Here is a 23734-nt window from a genome sequence, read left to right on the forward strand (position 1 = left end):
GTAAATCAGGTTGGAAAAAGAATTGACCAAACTCATTTCAAAAGATCGTTCATTATGGCTTTAAAGAGGAAGCCCCGCCAGAGCAGTTCTTCTGGGGTGAACCAAACCTGCTTGGTTATCAAATTAATCAGTGACAAGGTTATCTCAGAATTTCGCAGGTGCTAATTGATGCAATAACATTAAACATCAATTAGCACCTGTCAAATTCAAAAATAACCCTGTCACTGATTAATTTGATAACCAGTCAGGTTTGGTTCACCCCAGAAGAACTGCTCTGGCAGCACTTCCTCTTTAACTGCATAAGTTACATTAGGATATAAATAGTTAAATTAATCGTTGACATTCGTCTGTTTCACACCCCTATTCCAGGATTGAACGAATACTTCGGCAGCCTTTGATAAGACGAGGGATAAAAATTATAGTGATTCAGATGTCGTTCACCTACTTCTACAGAAATATGATGAGTAATGGGAGACGCACTCCCGGACGCACTTGACTCAGGTTGAGTGGGAAACAAAATTGTATATAGACTTGAAAAGACTGACAAAATGGACCAACTATTATTTATACATCACTTTTTATATACCGGTTAAATTTCATGGGTGCAGCAAGTATTTTTGATGGGATGGAGGGTGGGGAAGGGGGGAAACTTACAACTTCAACTGAAACAACTGCACTACACGTCTATGCTGCAAGACCAATCAACAGCACGCCTAATAAAGAGTTAGTTTTTACACAAAGACCGTAATTCTATGCTGCATTACCAACCAACAGCAATGAGGAGTTTGTTTGAACACAAAGACCATAATTTTACAAAAATGGTTTCAATTATCTCAACTCGAAATAAAAAAAAATCATACAAGAAATTACAGTGTTTAGTGTATAAATTGGTTTTAATACCAGCATTCGTTCATTCTTGATGTGATACAAGTATAACTGCAGTATCTCGGAATCCAGAAATAAAGCTATTAACCCTAGCCCTCCAAGTGGTTTTTTGCGATCGGAAAGGAAAGCATTTTAAAGCACGGTACTGAAAAAGAGAGAAAATGAACAAAGAATATGCTTGGTACCCCTGGGTTTCAACCCCAAGATCCCTCGTGTAACAAGCAGTACATCTCCGTCCGCTAGCCAACAAAACCGTACTTCTACATGTATAGGCCTATGACTTATGGTGATTGTGTTACCCCATCATGTGGGATGCATGCCTGCACAATGGTTTTGCTTTGTTTGATTTTTGTAACTAGAGATTCAGCATGGTTAGGATTAAACTGTTTATCAGAAAACTTCAGCATTAGGCAATTTTTGGCCAACCTTGAATAGTTGGCACACTTGTAGCTCTGGGCAATAAAAACATGCCCGTATAACATGGTCCAATAGATTGAATGCACACGTTTTACTCTGTATACACTTAGTACGCTACATGGACGCAGCAGGTATGTTTTATCTTGGTCAATAATTACCTCGTAATGTGCCTAGTCAAGTCCCCACAAAACTGTTTGTACTGAGAACCCCCCCCTCCAAATCTGGCTCTCAGACAGGGAGGGAATGGACTATTCCCAGGCCTTGTCTTTTGAGGCGAGTGAGGCCATCACTCGCCTAAAATGAAGATGAGGAGAGCTTTTTATCACTCGCCTACATTTGGTGTAATACTAATACAAGTGATTAAAATCACTCACCTATAGCTCTCCTGACAAGTTTTGAGGAGAGTGATTTGTCAGTTGTCACTCGCCAGCAATTTTTAAAAGACAAGGCCTGAATTCCAATTGAAATCCATTATGACCTTAATCTCAGATGGGTTTACTGAATGGGTGACTTTATTAAAATCTACACCCTGTGTGTTGGAGATTAAGGTCATATGCCTTACATAGGGCGTATATGGATTTCAACTGGAATCGGTGTCCGAAATAAGGAAAATATGGAGGTTATCCCGAGGATAACTAAAGCATAAATTCTGCTTGTCCTCAAAACATTTTGGTTGTCCCAAAAATGTGTCATACTTTTGGAGGTAAAATATAGTGGTTGTCCAGGGGATAAGTACATAGCTCAATATGGTTGTCCCCAGTGATTTTTGGACAAGAGGATAAGTGCTTATTTCGAACACTGACTGGAATAGCCCAACTTAAAAATGTTGATAAAGAAATGTATTCAACATATTACACAAAACACATCTTTATATTTTATATACAGAAAGATACAATATCTTATATACAGAAAAGTACTAAAATGTATTCAACTATTTACATTAGGTAACCATTGGATTCAGTTCATTGAGGTGTTTAACTTTATCAGACATTTTAACAGAAAATTATTCTGTGATCAGATGAATAATGAAGTAAGGCAAACTAAAGCAAGAAAGATCTTTGTTATTTTCATCTGAGAATTTGGAGGAAAATACAAATAATATGTGACTTGATATTAACCACTTAAGAACAACTGCCTTTGTTACAGCATGTCTGATTGGTTCATTAATAAATTTAAATTTTCAAGAATATGTTGATTCTCTTCCATTTAACAAGTGTAATAAAACCTAATAAAATTTGTGAGGATCTACTTCACATGGATTATTCCAGTTGAAATCTATACACCCCCTATGGAAGACATGACCTTAATCTTCCACACAGGGAGTGTGAATTTCAAAGCAGGTTACCCAAATGGGTGTATTCATTTGAAATCTACATTCGCTTTGGGTGCAATTAAGGTCATGTAATCCATAAGGGGTGTAATATGTGTATGGATTTCAACTGGAAGAGTCAGCAGAATTAATGACCACATTTTACGACCCTGTTCAGCCATTTCCAGATCCAACAATTTTCATCTAAAAGCAGTGAAAAAGGTCGTGCAAGATTTTGCAATGGTGCAAAATCCAACTAAGTTAACTGAAATTGTATTTAGCTTAAAATATGAACAACAAATTCTACCTGAATTTATCATAGTCCTGAGCAAATAGAATGTGCTATTGCAGTTGAATTCCATACACCCCCTAAAATGGATGACACAACCTTAATCTCCCACACAGGGGCCTACAGGAGGTGCTTACAGCTTATTGCAATGCAGCCACCCATACAGGCACCCCCATTTGAAATTCACACTCTTTGTGTGGAAGATTAAGGTCATCTCTTCCCTATGGGGTGTATGGATTTTAACTGGAACAGCCCAATTGAGATAGCCACATAATCTCCCACAGGGGGTGTGGATTTCAAATGAAATCACCAATTTTAACCCAATTCACCTTTTCGGTTAATTCCATCAGCCTTTGTTTTTGAACTCCAATGTCATCACCTGACATTATGCCAATGAGTAGCACACATTGTTACTGCACATTTCAATGCGGTGAAGTGTGCAATAACAATGTGCGCATCGGCACAACAACATCGGGTCCAAACAGAAAGGCTTATTGGATTAACTGAAAAGGTGAATCAAGATCCAATACACCCCCTCCCCCCCACCCCATGAACAGTCTGCAACTACTTTTGAAGGCACCTCTGGTGTATGTAGAACATAGTTTGTAGAATTTAGTCAACAACAACACAAAATAATTATGTAAGATCAGTTTATTCCGACAAGATCCTGAAGAAATATTCCACTTCAAGCAGTCCATCTTCCGGTAGATCGGTGCAGTGCACGGAGTTCCTCACCTTGTCGATCCCGTAGTTGGCGCGGAGGGTGTGTTTACGCAGATGGCGTGCTATCTCGGGGTCATGCGGACCGACAAATTCCCTGAAGGCTTGTGCTGTGTTTGCTCCTTTACCTGTGACCTCAAGGACAAAGCAAGGACCTAAGCAGAGTTCTGATACCATTTCCTGTACAGAATAGGAATAAAAGCACAATTATTGAATATTCTATTACCCCCACGACCCATTATTCAAAATCGCGCACTGTGATTTGTTGAAACGCGTCACGTGAAAGACCATTAATTAGCAATAAAGTGGCCAGGGCAACAAACTGTATGTTCTTCTCGCATCACAGCGCACAGCAAAGCGCGATGCCGTATATTAGCGTTGTTACGTATTCTACGCAAAGCACTACGCTTGGTTACGTGTTCTGCAATACTCGCTATCACTTACGCTTTGGCTACGCGTAGGCGCTCCACCATGAGGTAAACAACTTGAAATATTTGGACAAAAAATGTGACATTTTCTCTTTAAATCGCACTATTTTGTGGTAATAGAATAGAAATAAAGGGTGCAGCATTATCATTTACCGCAAATAATGTGTCCTCGGCAGTAAAAGCGTTTAAATAATGGGTTCAGCTGCGCCTCACCCATTGTTTACGTTTTTACTGCCTCGGACACATTATTTATTTGCGTGTAAAGGATAATGCATTACCCTTTATTTCTTAAATATACACAAGTAAAACTCTAAACATTGGGAGAATCCTTGTCCATCATCTTTGCATATAGGATTCATAAGAAAGTCATTTTATGTTGGAGTACAAAATTAATTGAGGTACATATGATATTGTTGTGGTTTTCTCATAATTACTCTGATGCTAGGTGACCAACTGGTTAAACATATAGGAGTTGATTTCAACTAGCCCATTAACCTACGAACAGGCTGACTACATGCCTGTTCCCCTGAAGGCATAGGAAAGATTATCAACTTTAACAGAGTAAACAGTTAATTACCTTATATTCTGCCACCACACCCTTATAGACCTCCAGGAATTCCTCAGCATTGGCCTTCTCAATGTGAAACATCTGAGCTGTTGACACTTCAAAGCCTGCTTCTACGATGGCTGCCATGATCTGACCTGCTTTACCTGATAATGTTAAGATACAAGAAGTATTAGGGCTAAGAGTGAAATAAAGTGGGAGGTGGGAGCTGTTTGACCCCAGAAACTCTGAAATGGCCCCTGGTTCCATCTCAATTTTAGTTGACCAGGGGACTCTTTTCTCACAAAACTGGACCCCTGGCTAGTGAACCAAATATATCAAATTCAAAGCGTATGTGCTTATGCGCTAATGCTTATTTAACTCATCCAGCACATCTTTAGTTTCATTGGCCCCTTGGTGATTGAAAATGGACCCTGGTTCCTAAAATTTGTTGAACCACCTGTGTCATTTTATGTAAAAGAAGTCCCTGGTTCACGACTCCTTATTTTCATACCGGGTAAGGGCCCCGAGCTTCATCCAAAGTGGACACTGGTTCACTCCAAATCTTGGTGAACAAGGGCCAGTTTTTTTTTATCAAAGTGGCCCCTGGTTCAAGCTCTCTTATTTTTGTTGAGTAGAACTCAAAATCCGTCGTCGGCAAGTTGTCGACAGAGCAATACATCAATAAAGTCCAAATATTAAGTTCAGAGACCACATTATGCAATTTGCATCAAAACTTACCAGCTACAAAATGAAGTCTGTTAATTTAACATATCATTGTCATTTTATGCTCAATTATTAGCTTTTTTATACCTAGAAGTTATTTCATGGTAAATAATGCTGATCATAAGCTTATCTCTAATATTTTTAATATTTTTAAATGACTATTCCGGCGTCGTGGCCTAGTGGTTAGAGCGTCCGCCTCACGATTGGGATGTCGCGGGTTTGAATCCTGGCCGGGCCATACCAAAGGCTTTAAAAATGGTACCTACTGCCTTCTTGCCAGGCATTCGGCATTGAAAGAATGGAGTAGGGAAAGTTAAACACATGGCTACCAGTGGACTAACCCCCTACTGTAGCTTTTCTGCTTGCAGACATATGTGGCCTAGGGTTATGAAACGGAGATAGGCGCCGCCCAATGGCCGAAAGGCTTGGGAAGGATTAACTTTTTTGTTATTCCTTGTCGAGAATTAGTCAATGCTTGTTGACAATCAGGAAAATTGTTTTGTTGACAGCCTTGTCGACAACATCTCTATGAAGTATTAGTGTTACATTACAAATTATGTATGTTTCAATTTATGGCACAATAGTGTGAGATATGTGGAGTGCACTCTCCAATATAAGGGGTTGTGCAATAAATGACCCCCCCATGGCATGCCAAAAGATGCCCCCGACCTGATAAAAATTACTTGCTGGGCCCATAATTATTGCACATCCCGTAACCTCTTCTTTAGATTCAGTTCCTAATGTAATGGTCCTACCTTCTTTGACTGCAGTGGGTTTGATAACACAGCATGTACATTCTGATAACTTGGCTGTGTTTCTCATCTTAGGGGCATCAGGTCCAAAGAAGAAGTTGGTCTCTCTGTCAGCTGACATGGATGAATCTGATCCATGGCATGCATTCTGAGTTTGATCTGTTATATGGGGTTGAAAAATAACACAATAGTTATAGGGTGGAATGTAACAGAGAAGTGAGGGGGTAAAATGATGATATTGGTGATCTTAATAGCAGCATAAATCAGCCTAAACCTTTATGGGTAATTCACATCAAGCAATTCTCATTGCAATGGCCATTAACTAATAATAGTTTCTTCAGCTTAAAGTTGGCAAAAATCATTTGGTTTTTGTAATTGCACAAGTCAAAAAAGTCTGGACTTACACTTGTGTAAATTCACACAACGCATTAGTCAAGCGTAAGTGCCATTACCATGTCATTGCGTATTTGGAACACTACCGTGTCAACGAGTACAACGGACTCGCACACAGACGCCTCTCCAGCATACATGGATGCTTCTTCAGCATACAATAGTGACCTCCATCATGGTACCAGGATGTTGGAGTGAGGTCAAAACAGCAGCGGGAATGATTTGGTAAAATCAAATGAGAAATATTGGCACGTACACCAGCAAAATTTACTGTCACGGCTATGTTGTAACCTTTGTATATAGACATAATTGAAGAGCGTTTTTCCAAAACTCACTCAGTCCAGGTGGTGGACTCACTCACTCAGGTGGTGGACTGAGTGAGTTTTGGAAAAACGCTCTTCAATTGGATTTAAGCACTATTGGGTATTGGCTGTGCTTTTTTGCTATAAGTAATAAATAAATAATTCATTTTTCCTTCTTGATTTATATCATACCTGTTCCAAATTTGGCTCTAATACTTCTTGGTGCTTCACTTCTAGCCCTGCTACTGTCTGTGGGTCCCAGTAAGTTACGCCATGCTGCCACTGTGTTCTCACCCATCAACTCCATAGCTAGGATCGGTCCACTCGTCATAAAACGAACCAAGTTGCTGCATGGGAAATGGATTAGAAGTGAGAGCGAATGCAACATAAGAATTTGCCAAATTTGAGTTTTCCCAAGTCATTTTGACAAGGACATGTGATACATGTTGAACTGGGGTAGGGAAGCCATAAGATGAAGTGAAATCAAGACATTCCAATCAACCAATGTAACATCTTTGCCTTTCTTTTTCTCCCTATATCTCCTAATTCCACCATCTATACTATTTCCCCTTTTCATTATTTTCCTCTTCTATGCATTTCCCTGGCCTTATTTGTCTACCTTCTTTTCAGTCCTCATTCAAGAATAGAAATTACTTGTTTGAACATTCTAGAGTGAGTAATTCCTGAGGTTAATGGGATTATGATTCTCAAAATTACAACCTTTCTGAATAACAAACCCTTTTGTACTTCAGAATTATGGATCATTAAATTATAATAATCTTGTATGTCGCTTAATCCACAATGGACTATCCCCTAGGGAATACAGGTCTTTACCCCCTACACACTAGGAGTTGTCATACGAAATCACCCAATCACCATAGGTCATGGCTTAAATAAGAGGTGTATGGAATAGCTTAAAAGTTCAAACTGGGGTCCATTATCATCACAAAAGGTGACTTACTCATAGAATGGTTTGCCCTCATGTTCTGCATAGAATGTCTCAGCATCCCTGCGTGATAATCTGGTCATCTTGGCATTGGTAATGTAGAAGCCACCTTGATATATCATGTCTATAATTGGACCTGTAAATTCAGAAAAGAAAAATTGGCTAATTCCATACATACTTGCCGTGTACTGATATATATCTTGCCTATAATTGGAGCTCTAAAAGAATAACTTTATCAATGATTGTTTCAGGGCTGTCACACATTCACCGGGAGACTCCCGCATTCAGGCATTTTCTCACGCTCTCATGCGAAGGTAGAAAATCTCATGCCAATTAAGGTAGTAAAATCTCACAAAATCTCAAGCACCATCAAAATTAATTGTTGTCCCTACCCCCGGGGTCCCTACCCCCCCCCCCCTCCACACACACACACATTTCTTAAGATCCTTGAGTGCCCTGGCTCAAATAATCATGGATCAAAATGAACAATTGCAGCCGGCAAACAATAATTCAGTCCCAATACGCCACTCATTGTATCTCACCAAGCTATTCCAAAAAGTTGACACCCCTGGATTGTTTGCCTTTTTTAAAAATACAGATTTTAAAAACAGAGATCCATTCATTTTAGCTTCATATGATGGGACAAGAAAAAAAAGGTCAGAAAACTGGAAAGATCAAAAGGAGGGAAAGAATCACATTGGTAACATTTCATGAGTGCAAATCACAGATACTTCAAATGAAGAACTATCATAAAAAGATGATTTTATGTCCAACAACTATCATGGTGATGCTCTCTATTTACTTGATCTCATATGGGAGTTCAGATGCTCATCATCATTCTGCAATTTAGATTTGGACAAATTGACACTTGTTTTCCAGGAATATTTGAAAATGGAATCCTGATAGCATAATGAAATGGTGAACTTACCAAATTTTGAGATTGCATCCGGTTTGATCATTGCAAGAGTTCTGAAAAGAGGAAATCATAACAAAATGTTATAAATGCACATTTGGTTGAAAGAATTGAGTGTCACAACTATTGTGATATAAAGTATTATTTTGAATGTTGGAACTATGAGAGGACATCATATTGGTCTACAATACTGTGTATTTGTGACATGATCAAGGGAATGAGTCACATATAGGCCCTGGTCGAAAATGAGTTTACATAGGCTCCTAAAGAGAACATTTAGAGCTTTCAGAAACTGAAAACCCCATGTTGATGTGACTTTCCTTTGCGAAGTTATGTCAATTTATCAATCGCTGAAAACAATGTAAAACAAAAGAATTAGAACACTTTCTTTGCCAATATCTCAAAATCAATATCAGCGACATGCGACTCATTTCCCTTGATCGTGTCACATTTGTGTATGGAATGGTTTGACACTAAAAAGAAACTGCATCACACAACTGATTACATGCTATGATGAGTGTGGTTCATGTCCCATGGGAGTTTGAAATCTAATGCGGTATGCATTTTTTATATTTTATTTTATCAATAAATCAGGTATTCAGGGGTTTACCCCCTTGAAAACTCAGTAAACGCACCAGTTTTGGCCCATTATGTCTTACCAAAGGCAATTTGTCTTCATTTTTTAAAAAAAGTATAAAAATTGTGAAATGAAATTTTATTTTTGAATGTTTTTGCCATCAGAAATCTGAAATATGGTATTGAGCACACAAAGAAAAAAGAGCTACAACTTATCTATAGTATTTCACTCTAGGTGTGTCATTGATGTCAATATGTTGAGTTCAGGTAGCTGTTTTGCGCACAATTATGTGGCGTCTTTAAATGTGCAAATGCAATTTGAAGAGCTTTGTGCCCGATGAAATTTAAGCAATAACATACTCCTCAAGTGTAAAATACTATACCCTCCTGCTCTCCTATTTCCAGTTGAAATCCAAACACCCTTTATGGATGACATGACCTTAGTCTTCCACACAGTGTTAATTTCAAATGGGGTTTCCTGAATGGGGGACTCCATTTGAAATCTACACACCTAGGTTTCATTATCATTGAGGTATAGGACTTTTTATTTTTTTGGAGGAGAGCAGATAGGGCAACTACTTGATTATATTTCTACATGTTCATACTACATACTCTGAAAATTTTAGAAAATTCATGCGAGTCCGTTTTTTTAAATCACATTTTGTTCCTAAAATGGGGTTATAAGCGCCCTCAACGGGCACTCTCTCCATAGGGCTACATGTAAAGACCAGTTATAGACAAATGGCCCTAAAATAAAAGCGGACTCGTCTTGAATTTCCTCAAATTTTGCATATGATGTAGACTTAACATCTGGAATATAATGCAAGTGATGCCGTTGCTGCTCTCCTAAATTCATTTTTAAAATGTCCGCCCCAGACCAAGGTGTACACCTCTTGTGTGGATGATAAAGATCACATCTTCCATAGGGGTGTATGTACTTCAACTTGAATGGCTAATTAAACACACTCCCCAAGATCTTACTTTTCTTTCCTTGTGCTGAGTGCTCTCCTTGTGAAGTCATCAGCATAGTCTACCAGGGTTAGTTGTCTAGAGTGAAGGTTGATGGTGCTGTTCACATACAGGTCTTCAAATCTTACTGAATCACACTTAGTTCTTTTTAGGAACATCCGTCTATTCTTGATATCATACTGTAATTAAAGCAGCAAAAACAATGTAATAAAAAAACAGCGAAATGAAAAACAACCCTTACAAAAAAGCATTTGCTTTTTGATATATGGCAGGCATAAAAGGAGAGGGCATACTTTGATTAGGGTAATCTTTTGTATGGTTTCTCAGCTGACAAAAGATTAACCCAAATCAAGGTAATCCCTCTCCTTTGGTGCCGGATATATACTCAAAAAGGCTTTTTTTATTCCCATTGCAGAGCATAATGTAGTCATATTTTAGCGTCATCTGTATCACATAACATACTATATTCCATTTAAAAGCCACACTACAGATGGAGTATGAATTTAAAATGGAATGAACACATTTTCACCTCCATTTTAATTTCATAAACCCTCTGAGAAAGATATAACCTGAACCTGAATAGTGGGAGGGGGGACAGAAACCTCCCCTGATTGTTCCCCTCTCTTGATTGGAACCCTTTCCCCCGCTTGAATTGCCCATCAAATAAGTTTGTACATACATGTACTTTGATGGAGGATCATTATTTCAAACCCCATTTGCCCTGCATGGCTTCAATCAGTGGTTTGGCCATCTGCAGCAAATGTACAAAGAACGAATCCCAAGGATGTAATATTGAAATTTTCTGGGCTCTGTTCAATGTTGCTTTGTACCATTGAGAGAGGTTGTCTAAATCCAGATCTTAATTACCGTACTGACCCGAGTATAGTTCCACCCCGTTTTTGGGTGAACATTTTTCAAAATTGGGGGTGGGACTATACTCGAATTTCGAAAAAACAAAAACAAAAACAAAAAAATTTAAGTTATTTATTTTTTCGGCTTTGGAGTGTCCCTGGACCTAGACCTAAATGCTAGGATCATTCATGGTTGATTAAAAAAAAAAAAAAATTATCTATTAATGATTTCAAAATGCATACAAATTCAATGCAATTAATTCTGAAATTTTTCAAAAATTTGGGGTGGGACTTTACTCGAAGGTGGGACTATACTCGCATCAGTACGGTAACTAAATCAAGTTTGCAGGGTGAAGCACTTACCATTTCCGCTGTGCTATCATTTGGATAGAAGAGAAACTGATATTTGCGTATGATGGCGGCATTTGGGTCATACCACTCTGCCTGGAATGCGTATCTAGTATCTTGAGCCTGCAATGAACAAAAGAAACACACAAAACCTGATTTTAAAATATCTTACAAAGTATGCAATACTCAACTATACTTCTCCTCACCCACATCCTGGGCAGTGTTGGAATTAAGCATTTTTTTATGCGTAGCAAAATTCTCGCTATTCGCAATAAGGGCGCCGCCAGCGGTTTGCGATGTAATCGTGATGTGTCATGGGAAAAGGTCGACATCAAGTCCGCATAATCTGAATATTACCATGCTATTACATAGGAACACGTGACAATATTTTTTAGTTTGTCAAAATAAAGGTGTTACACGCGAATCGATACTCAATAATACTTAATAATGTGATTTGAAATGTGCACAATTAATTTTTTCTCTATCGATTTGCGTGTAATACCGTTATATTGACAAACTAAAAATATTGTCACATGTTCCTATGTAATAGCATGGTAATATTCAGATTATGCCGGACTTGATGTCGAATTTTCCCATGATACATCACGATTATTATCGCAACTTCTTATTAAGTAATAGCGAGAATTTGCTTTCATTACTTTTCTCTTGGTTCATTCACATACTACAGTGTGTAAGTCTATGGCATAAAAATGCTACTCAACTCCAAAATTGTGTAGCAAATTGATAATATTGTGTAGCATTTTGCTACGCGATACCAGCTATTTCCAACGCTGATCCTGGGAATGTGGGAAAATGATGGGGCTGGTGATTTTTGGATTCAAAACAAAACACCAACAAGATTTATACTTGATAAATTATGTTATATAACTCATACAAAGCTTCTTGTCATTTGATTGGCCAACTACTATTATTTCCGCTACTTTTAGCGGCAAAAGGACTATTGCATGCCGCATACGTGCGATAGCCATTTTTCCATTGCACGGACGGACGCGGAGCTACCATATAGCAACGCTGACAGACGCGCGAGCATATACTATAGTGCGAGGTTTCCACCTCGACTCGCCAATTATAGGTGCGGGTGTTGCTTCTAAAATAAATATGCATTTAGATATCTTTTAAATTTAATTTATTTTGTTTCCTGGCGATTTATAAAATTAAGTGGACGCAAGTTGCTCGAGAAGTCTAGCCAAGAATTTGCTCACCGATAGCTTCACATTCTAGGCTAGAGACCTTTGCATTCAAAATCTAGTCGGATTCGCTGAAGCATGACACCGTGTAAAGCAATGGAGGTTCAGAAGTAAACACAGCCGATCACGACAGGCGAAAAAATAAAAAATATTGCTAAAATTACACTTCAGCAAAATTTTAGACTGTCCAAAATAGGCAATCTTGCTCAAAAGATGCAGTTGACTCATCGAAATAACTTCCAAATTTCAACATTAACAAAATAAATAACCTTCGGTCCAAAAAATTGCACCGCTGTCCGACCGAAAAAGAATAGCAACGCACTCTAGCATCAAATGCTAGTGTGTTAGTATGAAGAATGAAAGGCTCCATCAGTTTCGATCCCAATGTTGCCAAATTCACACTAGACTACCCCGTAGTCCACTTGCCCATTGTGCATACTCTGGATATTGTATTTAAGCTTAAAACTCTGATTTAATTAATGTGTGCACAATTGATAGATTTTCACATCTGATCAGTCACCCTACTCCCTCTGTTTGTTAGCTTCCCAAGTGGACTACTGACATTGCCTTGCGGTTAAGATTTTTAACACGGGACTCTATGGAGAGTTAGGCCAATTTCTGGCCTAACTAAAATTGTCCATGATGTAATCACAGAATTAGAGAAGGAGAACCGGGACTCCCTATACCGCCACGTACAATCGCGCCGTCAGCTATGGGGAGAAAATGAGGGGTATTCGGGTCCTTGCCGCCGGTGCGCGGAGACGAACGAAAACAATTCTGCGCCTCATCTGAAGCGTCTTGGTACTCGCGTGCAGAGTCGCATCGAGTCGCGTCTCACAAATCGCCCTTCATCCATGTCGCTTGCATGACAACGAATGCCTCGGCGCATTCCGAGGGAAACCGAATACCCCCAATTTTTGCTCCTATGCCTGTATCAAGATGGTGGTCGAGTCCTGGTTCTCTGGTTTTAAATTCTGTGGATGTAATGCATCTTTAAATGGATCTGCCTTGTGATTGGTCGCCCATACCTCGCTATGGTTTAAATCGTCTGGGCCCACGCCATTACCATTAACTACACCGTAAACAACTGTCTGTGGTATTTGCGGCGCTTTTGTGTTGACGCGAAAGTTAATCTCTCATCAAACATCTAGCGCGTCCATGCTTAGTACTTGTGGTTAATGGACTGATAAACAAGTATGCTTGACAGTGTGTTTTTAGAGAGCAAAGTCCAGGGGTAAAGTTCTGCTTACAATTCAAAGTTCATAGTCGAAATTTCGGGGTTCGCTATCAATAAACTGGTAGATTCCAAAATCAGAATAATTGTTCAGTATTAAAGTGATCCGTTATAATTATGCAAGATAATGTTGCATTCAATTACTTTTATTGTCACTAATCGTCTGATATTTTAAACTCTTTATGACCATTTTACTATTGAATACTTTAATTTTAATAAACATCAGTATAATTTTGAGTTCAACGAAATGGGTTCATCATGACTAATAATAACATATTTTTAATAAAATTCGACTATGGCATAGTCTAAATTCACACGGGAGATCGAGGATTATACGGGGACCAGGGTTCCCGTTAAGGTTTTAAAAATGTGCGCCCGTAGTGACGCAAGATTTTTGTGCGTCCATCTGAAATTCACGATACACACATACCCTGGGTCTACACCTCATCAAATGTTGATTGTTAAAAAAAATAAAAGTGCATTTTTGCCGTGATATTCCATCTCCATTCGCTATGATAATTTTTCTCATATAATTTCTGTGTCAGTTTTGGTCCGAATCGTGTTCGAAATAAGCACTTATCCTCTTGTCCAAAAATCACTGGGGACAACCATATTGAGCTATGTACTTATCCCTGGGACAACCACTATATTTTACCTCCAAAAGTGTGACACATTTTGGGGACAACCAAAATGTATTGAGGACAAGCAGAACTTATGCTTTAGTTATCCTCGGGATAACCTCCATATTTTCCTTATTTCGGACACTGTCTGTCAATCTTAAGCAAATTTTCGTTCATACTTTTACTTCCGCATTTCTTTTTTTAAATTAACGTGTTGTTGATGCTACAAAGCTAAAACATGCGCTGTGGGCGAGATGGCCGAGTGGCTAAGGCGTTGCGCTGCCGGCCGGGAGATACGATCGACGAGGGTTCGAGCCTTGGGCTTGCCTTAGGTGAAAATTCTCTTCCCTCCCAAAAAGTTCCTATACATGGTCAGAAATTAATTTCAGTTATTTAATTTCAGAATTTAATTGAGGTCATGCGTCATGAATTGGGGTATAGGAAAAGGTGGTGGCGTTACATTTTTCAATTTTTTTCAGGATGTTTCGTCCCAGATGTCAAGAATGTTGAGGGGTAGTGAATTAGAAATGGTCTCATTTTGTTGCTAATTTATCTAGCTAAAACTGTGGAAAGTATTTATGTCTGGTAGGAAATGTGACCAGTTTTACTCCATGCTAGTTTTGTTGTAAGTGTGCTGCATTCTGTGTCATGGGTTCTAGGTGTACGGTACTAATGCATTTATGCTCCAAAATGTTCCGATTGTCATATTTCTTGAAGAAGTAACCTTACTTTTGTAAAAGTTAACATTTTTTAGAAGGAAATTTGATGAGGAATTCAAATATGCCATTATTTTTTGTGTAGGGCATGAAGGAAAAAAGTTTTGATTGATTATGTCATAAAAATCATAAAAATTATGTACGACTTTTGAACACCCAAGTATCTCAGTTAGCTTTTTTTGAAAGCCTACAATGTTATTAGCACATCTAAAAAGGTTTTATCAGAACAAGTGTTTATGTTAGGAAGTAAGAGAGGAACAAAATTTTATACTTTTTGAACCAAAATATAACTTTTCCACCCTATATGATATTTGTGGCACCCTGTATATCAACTTAAAAGTTGCAAAATTGTGTTCCTGACACTTTCAGCTTTATGATGATATAAAAATTGTAGGTTTCTGACAAACACGAGATGAATTACAATAATTTTTGTGTGAAAGCTTGATTATTTTTCTCATTTTGAGCATGTAACGCATTTGGCCCCCAATTCATGACGCACGACCTTGAAGAATTTCTTCTCGCCCCCATACACTGCTTATCACGTGCAGATATAGGTAGGTAGTGTATGTGCTTCGTCCGTGATTCGGAAGTCACGTAAAGCCGTTGGTCCCGTGTACAGGAAGAGTCAAACCCTGTGCACGTTTAAAGTGTCAGAGCCAGTGTCCGAAATAAGGAAATTATGGAGGTTGTCCTGAGGACAACTAAAGCTTAAATTCTGCTTGTCCTCCAAGCATTCTGGTTGTCCCCAAAAGGTGTCATATTTTTGGAGGTAATAAATATAGTGGTTGTCCAGGGGATAAGTACATAGCTCAATTTGGTTATCCCCAGTGATTTTTGGACAAGCGGACAAGAGGATAAGTGCTTATTTCGAACACTGGTCAGAGCTATTCGAAAAGAGAAGGGGGACCATCCCCGGTTCTGATATCTGCAATCAATCCTAGGTTCCAGGATCGTGCATAGGTAAAAAACTATGCACGTTAAGGTAGGAAACTCGGTTCCCACACGTCGGCAAGGAAAAAATTATAAAAAATATTCTGCCTCCTGGTGCACACCTCTTGATTTTTATGAGTAAACTACACATCCCAATGCTTGAAACCACAAAATATTTGAGCTGCTAATTTGCATCAATTAATGAATATCAATTAATTAGTTTAACCTTAATTTTACGACTAATAATTACTGTTAGCAAAAACTTCCAACTCTGATTCCAACTTTTACTATTGGAAAAATTGTAAATAAATATTATCTAAAATCTCTCGCCAGCTTTTTCGCCTAAGTCCATTAATTACGTAATAGCACGTGTTTCTAGTCTGTGAAAATATTGATGTCATTAAAAATTTATTTCTGCTTAAAGAAGCTGAAAAGTAACAAAAGCTGGCGAGAGAATTTAGGTAATCTTGTTATGTTTAACTTTCAATTTAAAAAAAAAGGCTACATTAAAGTCATAATGTACGATCTTTTTTTAGAATTTATACCTTTATTTTTTTTTCAAAATCGATTTTTTGGCATATTTGTAATACTTACACATGTTCTAACTTAAATCTCTGAGCAAACTGTCAAATTCGGCCGAGTTGTAGTAAAACGGGACGATTTTCTGTTGGTCCGACATAAAGTCATAATTTTTTATTATGACTTTATTGTCTCTAAAAAATAATTTTGGTACATATTAGCACCAACAACTCACATGTAAAATATGAGCGTGCACAGCGCCCTCGTTCAGCTTGAAAAAATTCTTGAAATTTCAGCCTCTCTGAGCCTTACTTGCAAATGGTAAACTTTGGAGGTGCATAACATCGTGCACCATCATCATCCCAACCTGCATTTTCATTTTTTAAAGTACCAAATGGTTACATTACAAAACCAAGAAAAAAATTGGGATCTTGATGGCGCACAAAATCAACAAATCAATGATTTGATGAAAAGCGCCCTCGTGCAAACTTCAAAGCATCATAACGGGCTGTGCCATCAAGATCCCAAGTCCGAACAAGTTGGAAATTAAAGACCTCCATGGCAAGTTTCATTTTTCAGCAAAAATTTTTTGGGATTTCATTGGCGTACCGAGTTAACAGAGGTCAAAGGTCAAAATTTCCTATTTTCGCACATATTTGCACGCCTGTATTATTGCGCGCCAACGTCACCTGACTCTCCGAATAGCATTTCATCAAAGAAGAGTTAATTCTCTGCAAGAACTGAAAAAATTAGCTTGGGATCTCTTGATCTTCAAATTTTTCTGATTTTTTGAAAATGGACTTGGCCTCATTTTGGAGGTCAATTTGACCTCTTTTTTCCCACTCGCTGCACAATGTGGGCTTTTTACTGCATCACAAAAAGATGCGCCAACAGGTGGCTCCTTCTCTTCAGAATTTCCGCAATTTTGTTAAGCTTAAATTCAACATTGAGTACAAAATTGCCGAGAAAAATGGCAATCTTGGCAAGCACTTTAAAAAGTTTTCTTTCGACATCGATAAAATTTGACTGTGTTTTTTTTTTTTCAAGCAACTTTTATATTATGTATATTATGTATGTATCATGGCTAGATTTTTTTTAAGGGTGTGAGTAGAATATGAATCGTTTTTTTTTCTTGTTTGTCTTCTGTTCTTTTGTATGTTTTGTTTGAGTGTGAGTGTTCGTTGTCTTCGTCCATAGTCTTTGCTTCGTCTGTCTCTCTTTGTACCTGTTGCTCAAAAAGAATATTTTGATTATGCAATTATTGTTTATGATCGTTGGGAACTGATGGCTCATTATGTATGTCTTTTCTCCCTCCATCAGTTCCAAGCACAGGGAATAAAAAAAAAAAAAAAAAAAAAAAAAAGATCGTAACAAGATCCCAATTTTATTTTTCATCGTCTAGCTTCTTTGGCGACCAGTAGACAAAAAACAAGCAACAGCTAATTGGGATCATGTAGGCGCACTAATATAAAAGAGGTCAAAGGTCAAGCTTTGTGCCAAAGTGATGCATATTTGCCTATGTGCAGCACGAAAGTGAAACTTTGACCCGCAATAAAAATGTGTGCCAACAAGATCCCATCTTACTTTTTGGATGATTGGATAAAGGGGCTTATGTATAACTGATAACAAGTAAAAAAAAAGGTGGGATCATGTGGGCGCACTAATTCAATAGAGGTCAAAGTTCATACTTTGTGCCAAATTGGCATTACTTTGCCTATGTGCAGCACAAAAGTAGAACTTTGACCATAATAAAAATGTCGCAACAAGATCCCATCTTACTTTTTGGATGATTGGATAAAGGGGCTTATGTATAACTGATAACAAGTAAAAAAAAAGTGGGATCATGTGGGCGCACTAATTCAATAGAGGTCAAAGTTCATACTTCATACAAAATTAACCGATTTTTAGCCTAAAGTTGCCGAATTCAGCAACCTTTCACTCAAATTGTGCAAAATATGACTAAGTATTTTGACAAAATTTTTTTTTACTCTCACCAACTACCATGATGGAATCAGCACCATTTGAAATGCACTCACACAAGTTTCTATGAGACATGTCTGGTGATCCCCATTGAAAAAAAATTCGGCACAAAGTATGAACTTTGACCTCTATTGAATTAGTGCGCCCACATGATCCCACTTTTTTTTACTTGTTATTAGTTATACATAAGCCCCTTTATCCAATCATTCAAAATGTAAGATGGGATCTTGTTGGCGCAAATTTTTATTGCGGTAAAAGTTCCACTTTTGTGCTGCATATAGGCAAAATAATGCCAATTCGCACAAAGTATGAACTTTGACCTCTATTGAATTAGTGCGCCACATGATCCCACTTTTTTTTTTACTTGTTATCAGTTATACATAAGCCCCTTTATCCAATCATCCAAAAAGTAAGATGGGATCTTGTTGGCGCACAATTTTTATTACGGGTCAAAGTTTCACTTTCGTGCTGCACATAGGCAATATGCATCACTTTGGCACAAAGCTTGACCTTTGACCTCTTTTATATTAGTGCGCCCACGTGATCCCAATTAGCTGTTGCTTTGTGTTTTATCTACTGGTCGCCAAAGAAGCTAGACGATGACAAATAAAATTGGGATCTTGTTGGCGCATCTTTTTGTGATGCAGTAAAAAGCCCACATTGTGCTGCGCGTCATTGTTCGATTGGGAAAGAGGTCAAATTGACCTCCAAAATGAGGCTAAGTCCATTTTCAAAAAATCAGAAAAATATGAAGATCAAGAGATCCCAAGCTAATTTTTTCAGTTCTTGCAGAGAATTACCTCTTCTTTGATGAAATGCTATTCGGAGAGTCAGGTGGCGTTGCGCGCGATAATACAGGCATGCAAATATGTGCGAAAATAGGACATTTTGACCTTTGACCTCTGTTAACTCGGTGTGCCAACGAAATCCCAAAAAATTTTTGCTGAAAAATTAAACTTGCCATGGAGGTCTTTAATTTCAAACTTGTTCGGACTTGGGATCTTGATGGCGCAGCCCGTTATGATGCTTTAAAGTTTGCACGAGGGCGCTTTTCATCAAATCATTGGATTTGCTGATTTTGTGCGCCATCAAGATCCCAATTTTTTTTCTTGGTTTTTGTAATGTAACCATTTGGTACTTTAAAAAATGCAAAATGCAGGTTGGGATGATGATGGCGCATGCGATGTTATGCACCTCCAAAGTTTACCATTTGCAAGTAAGGCTCAGAGAGGCTGAAATTTCAAGAATTTTTTAAGCTGAACGAGGCGCTGTGCACGCTCATATTTTACATGTGAGTTGTTGGTGCTAATATGTACCAAAATTATTTTTTAGAGACAATTCTATTTTTTTTTGTATCACAACCCCCCTTATTCATGTACATAATAAGGGAGACTGGCTCTTAAGCAAGAGTTTAAATGCAAAGCTAGTTGAAGATTTGACGATTTCAGATTTTGAGGAAAATGTGTGGTGTGAAGTTAGACTGCAAGGTGAAGATAGACTTCTTATTGGATGTGTGTACAGAAGCCCAAACTCTACTGACATAAATAATAAGAAATTATGGGATCTCATCAATGATGTATGTGGAAGGACATTTTCCCACCTACTTGTTGTTGGTGATTTCAACCACCCAGAAATTGATTGGGAGTCTTGGACTTCAAGTGCAGGAGACAACCATGAAAGCTCTCTGTTTCTAGATTGCCTGCAGGATAATTACCTCCACCAGATAACCAATTTTGACACTAGATACCGCATAGGACAAAGGAGCAGCCTATTGGATCTAGTTATTACCAATGACGACACGCTGATAAGTAATTTACCAGCGGCAGCCCACTTGGAAAGAGTGACCATGTCACCCTATTTTTCACGATGGATTGCTCTATTGAAGCTGACCAAACAGATAAAGAAAGATTTTTATATAACAAAGGTGCATATGATTCACTGAGAAAGGACCTAAGCAATATTGTCTGGGACGAAGAATTATGCAACCTTGATGTTAATGAATCGTGGATATTCTTTGAGAATAAACTTAAGAATGCAATGGATAATCACATTCCTAAGACCAAACCTAACAGATGTGAGAAAGAGCAGAAGAAGTTCAAGCCACTATGGATGTGCAAAGATACTATGCAGAAGGTTAAGAAAAAATACAATGCCTGGAAGCGCTATACCAGAACAAAGGACTACCAGCACTATGTGGATTACACTCATGCAAGAAATGAGGCGACCAAAGTTGTAAGGAAAGCCAAGAGATTGTACGAAAGCAAGCTTGCAAAGGAAACCAAGGATAACCCCAAAGCATTTTGGAAATATGTGAGGTCAAAATGTAAAGTGAAGTCTGGTGTAAAAGACCTGAAAAGGATGATGGTTCAATGCGCTCATGCAGACAGTGAAAAGGCAGAGATATTGAACTCATTTTTTGCAAGTGTATATACTGATGAAGATTTAAATGACATGCCAGAACCTGATATCATATTTAGCGAAGAGAAAATCCAGGATGTAGATTTTAAAGCCGAAGAAGTTTTGAAGCAGTTACAGAAACTTAAGCCTGCAAAATCGCCGGGGCCTGATGGCCTACACCCTAGAGTGTTGAAGGAAGTAAGCAATGAGATTGCCTATCCACTGAGTGTAATCTTCAGGAAGTCAATGGATGCAGGAGAAGTTCCTAAAGCTTGGAAAGAAGCAGAGGTCACAGCTATTTTTAAGAAAGGTAGTGCAGCTGATGCAGGAAATTATAGACCAGTCAGTCTAACCTCAATTGTGTGTAAGATAATGGAATCAATGATAAGAAACCAGCTCATGGCATTCATGAAGGAGCATAATGTCATCAAAGACGAGCAACATGGGTTTAGGCAAGGCCGTTCGTGCGTAACTCAACTTCTAGAGATTATGGAGATTTGGACAAAACTACTAGAAGAAGGTGCTAACAATAAACATTGATGTAGTGTATTTAGATTTCCGCAAGGCTTTTGACTCAGTTCCCCATCAGCGCCTTTTGAAGAAAGCCAAAGCACATGGGATAAACGGCAAGTTGATTCACTGGATTGAAAGTTTCCTGGTTGGACGCAGACAACGAGTATCGGTAAATGGAGAGAAGTCAGCATGGGCCTCAGTGAAAAGCGGTATTCCACAAGGCAGTGTCCTTGGGCCAATACTTTTCATACTTTACATCAATGATCTGCCAAATGTGGTGAGCAGTTTAGTAATGATGTTTGCTGACGACACCAAGGTGTTCACATCGGTCAATAATGATGCTGATCGTCATAGACTGCAAGAAGATTTGGATCATCTTTGTGATTGGTCTGCTAGATGGCAGTTACAGTTTAATGTTAGTAAGTGTGGCATACTGCACTATGGGAAAGATGCTGAAAACTACACCTACACTATGAATGATGGCAGTGATAAGAGAGACCTGAAGATAATTGATGAGGAAAAAGATCTTGGAGTCCAGTTTGATAAGACACTGACCTTCGGTAAGCACATAGGAACAATAGCAAATAAGGCAACCAGAGTTGTTGGTGTGATTAAGAGAACTTTTGACCACATGGATGAGCATGTATTCAAGACACTATACAAGTCCATGGTTCGTCTGCATTTGGAGTATGCGAATAGTGTATGGAGCCCCTACTTGAAGAGAGATATTGATAAACTTGAGAAAGTACAGCGGAGGGCAACGAAATTGTACCATCACTACGTGATATACCATATGCTACAAGACTGCTTCTTTTGGATCTACCGACACTGGCTTATAGAAGACTTGGGTGATCTCATCCAAGTATACAAGATTCTGCATGAACTACAAGATATTGAAGTTTCAAGATGTTTGATATGACGAGAAATGTAGAAGGCCTGAGAGGTCATGATCTGAAGATTAATAAGCAGAGATGTTTTTCGAGGTTACGGCAAAACTGCTTCTCACAGAGAGTGTGTAATGTGTGGAACAAACTCCCAGCAGCTGTTGTTCATGCCCAATCCACCAACATCTTCAAGAATGGTATTGATGAGTTTCTCACCAAACATATTGACATGTTTAGCTTCTCCGGGTTTTCAGCACAGGACCAAATTATGTGGACATCCAGATAAATCCTGCTCTCACATCACATATCCCTCCTTCCATTGCATTCAGTACTATATTCTGTCGGTCCGTGTCACGTCACTTCCGGTTGATGATGTTCGAGTGAAAACAAGTCCCTGATTCGATTTTTGTTGATGATTTCTGTCATTGGTGTAATGTAAATGTCGATCGCAAATAGTCAGTGGAATCAAACAACCGTTTCTAAGTCTTCAGAGTGAAAGAAACTTACTTGATTTACCGTTTATATACTGACAAACTTAAAATTAAATTCCATGGTCGAAAGTGTCGTTTTTCCGAAATTGAATGTCACTCCAGCAACATCGCTATGTAGCCTCCTTCACAGCCGGTTTCTGTTGTTCACAACAAACCGTGAGCCACATGCAGTTTGGGCCCCGAGACTAGCGATAGCCCAGATGTCCGACCGACAGAATTGCATTAAGTTATGTGTGAATATGGATGGGCGTTATAAGGCTAAAAAGCCTTCCTTTTGCAGTGCCCAACTCTACAGGTATACAGGTATGTGAACTTGCCAAGCAATTCCTAAAAGTTAACAGTCTTGCAGTACAGCAGTAACAATACGCAGTAACGGATACGCTACATGAACGAGCTAGGTTCGGCCCCGGGGTTCGGCTGCCTCCACGTGCCCCGCAATTTTACAATACTACGGAGGGGGGTCTACGGAAGTCATGGCCCTATGGCGAGGAAGGAACCAATAGGGCCATGATGTGTTGGGCTAAACACTTAGGAAGTCAAGGTTTAATGAAGGAGGGCAGGGCCTCGAATAATGCATGAATGAGGGAAATTTAAATTGTTTTTTATGGGGTAAACCGTAAAACTAAAAAAAAAACAAGGTTAAAATAATTTTTTTGAAAACAAGTGAAAACAGGTATTCTGCTACGAAGTTTTTGTCTTAAACTGCAAATGTACATATTTATAACATAAGCGAAAATAAAGACAAAATATTACCATATTGTACACCCCAGAACTACTGGATATCCTTGGATCTTTTATTGAAGTTTTACGGTGCAAAACCAGGCTGGCAAAACATTCATTCAACTCCCCTGCCTCAATTCAACGTTCGTTGTCAAGC

The 23734-nt window shown here is 38.5% G+C and overlaps 1 protein-coding gene across 1 annotated transcript; it reads right to left on the minus strand.

Moving 5' to 3' along the window:
* Window positions 1-658: 658 nt before the first annotated feature.
* On the minus strand, window positions 659-23728 carry LOC140143843 (nucleoside diphosphate kinase homolog 7-like). Its single transcript, XM_072165654.1, has 9 exons — window positions 23611-23728; window positions 11381-11488; window positions 10179-10345; window positions 8637-8677; window positions 7724-7844; window positions 6955-7109; window positions 6074-6229; window positions 4626-4759; window positions 659-3800 (listed from the first exon to the last, which is right to left on the minus strand). The coding sequence occupies exons 1-9, from the start codon at window positions 23611-23613 to the stop codon at window positions 3552-3554; spliced, it is 1134 nt and encodes a 377-aa protein (XP_072021755.1). The 5' UTR covers window positions 23614-23728; the 3' UTR covers window positions 659-3551.
* Between the last annotated feature and the right edge of the window lie 6 nt (window positions 23729-23734).

This window comes from Amphiura filiformis, unplaced genomic scaffold (genome assembly GCF_039555335.1).
Source record: "Amphiura filiformis unplaced genomic scaffold, Afil_fr2py scaffold_29, whole genome shotgun sequence".
Lineage (NCBI taxonomy): Eukaryota > Metazoa > Echinodermata > Ophiuroidea > Amphilepidida > Amphiuridae > Amphiura > Amphiura filiformis.

What these genes read in the sequence shown, in the direction of transcription:
- LOC140143843 (XM_072165654.1), bottom strand. An exon ending in TAGAGCCAAATTTGGAACAG is followed by an intron (nt 6,230 to 6,954) that starts GTATGATATAAA and finishes CCCATATAACAG; the next exon opens with ATCAAACTCAGAATGCATGC. An exon ending in GTGTGGTGGCAGAATATAAG is followed by an intron (nt 3,801 to 4,625) that starts GTAATTAACTGT and finishes TATTCTGTACAG; the next exon opens with GAAATGGTATCAGAACTCTG.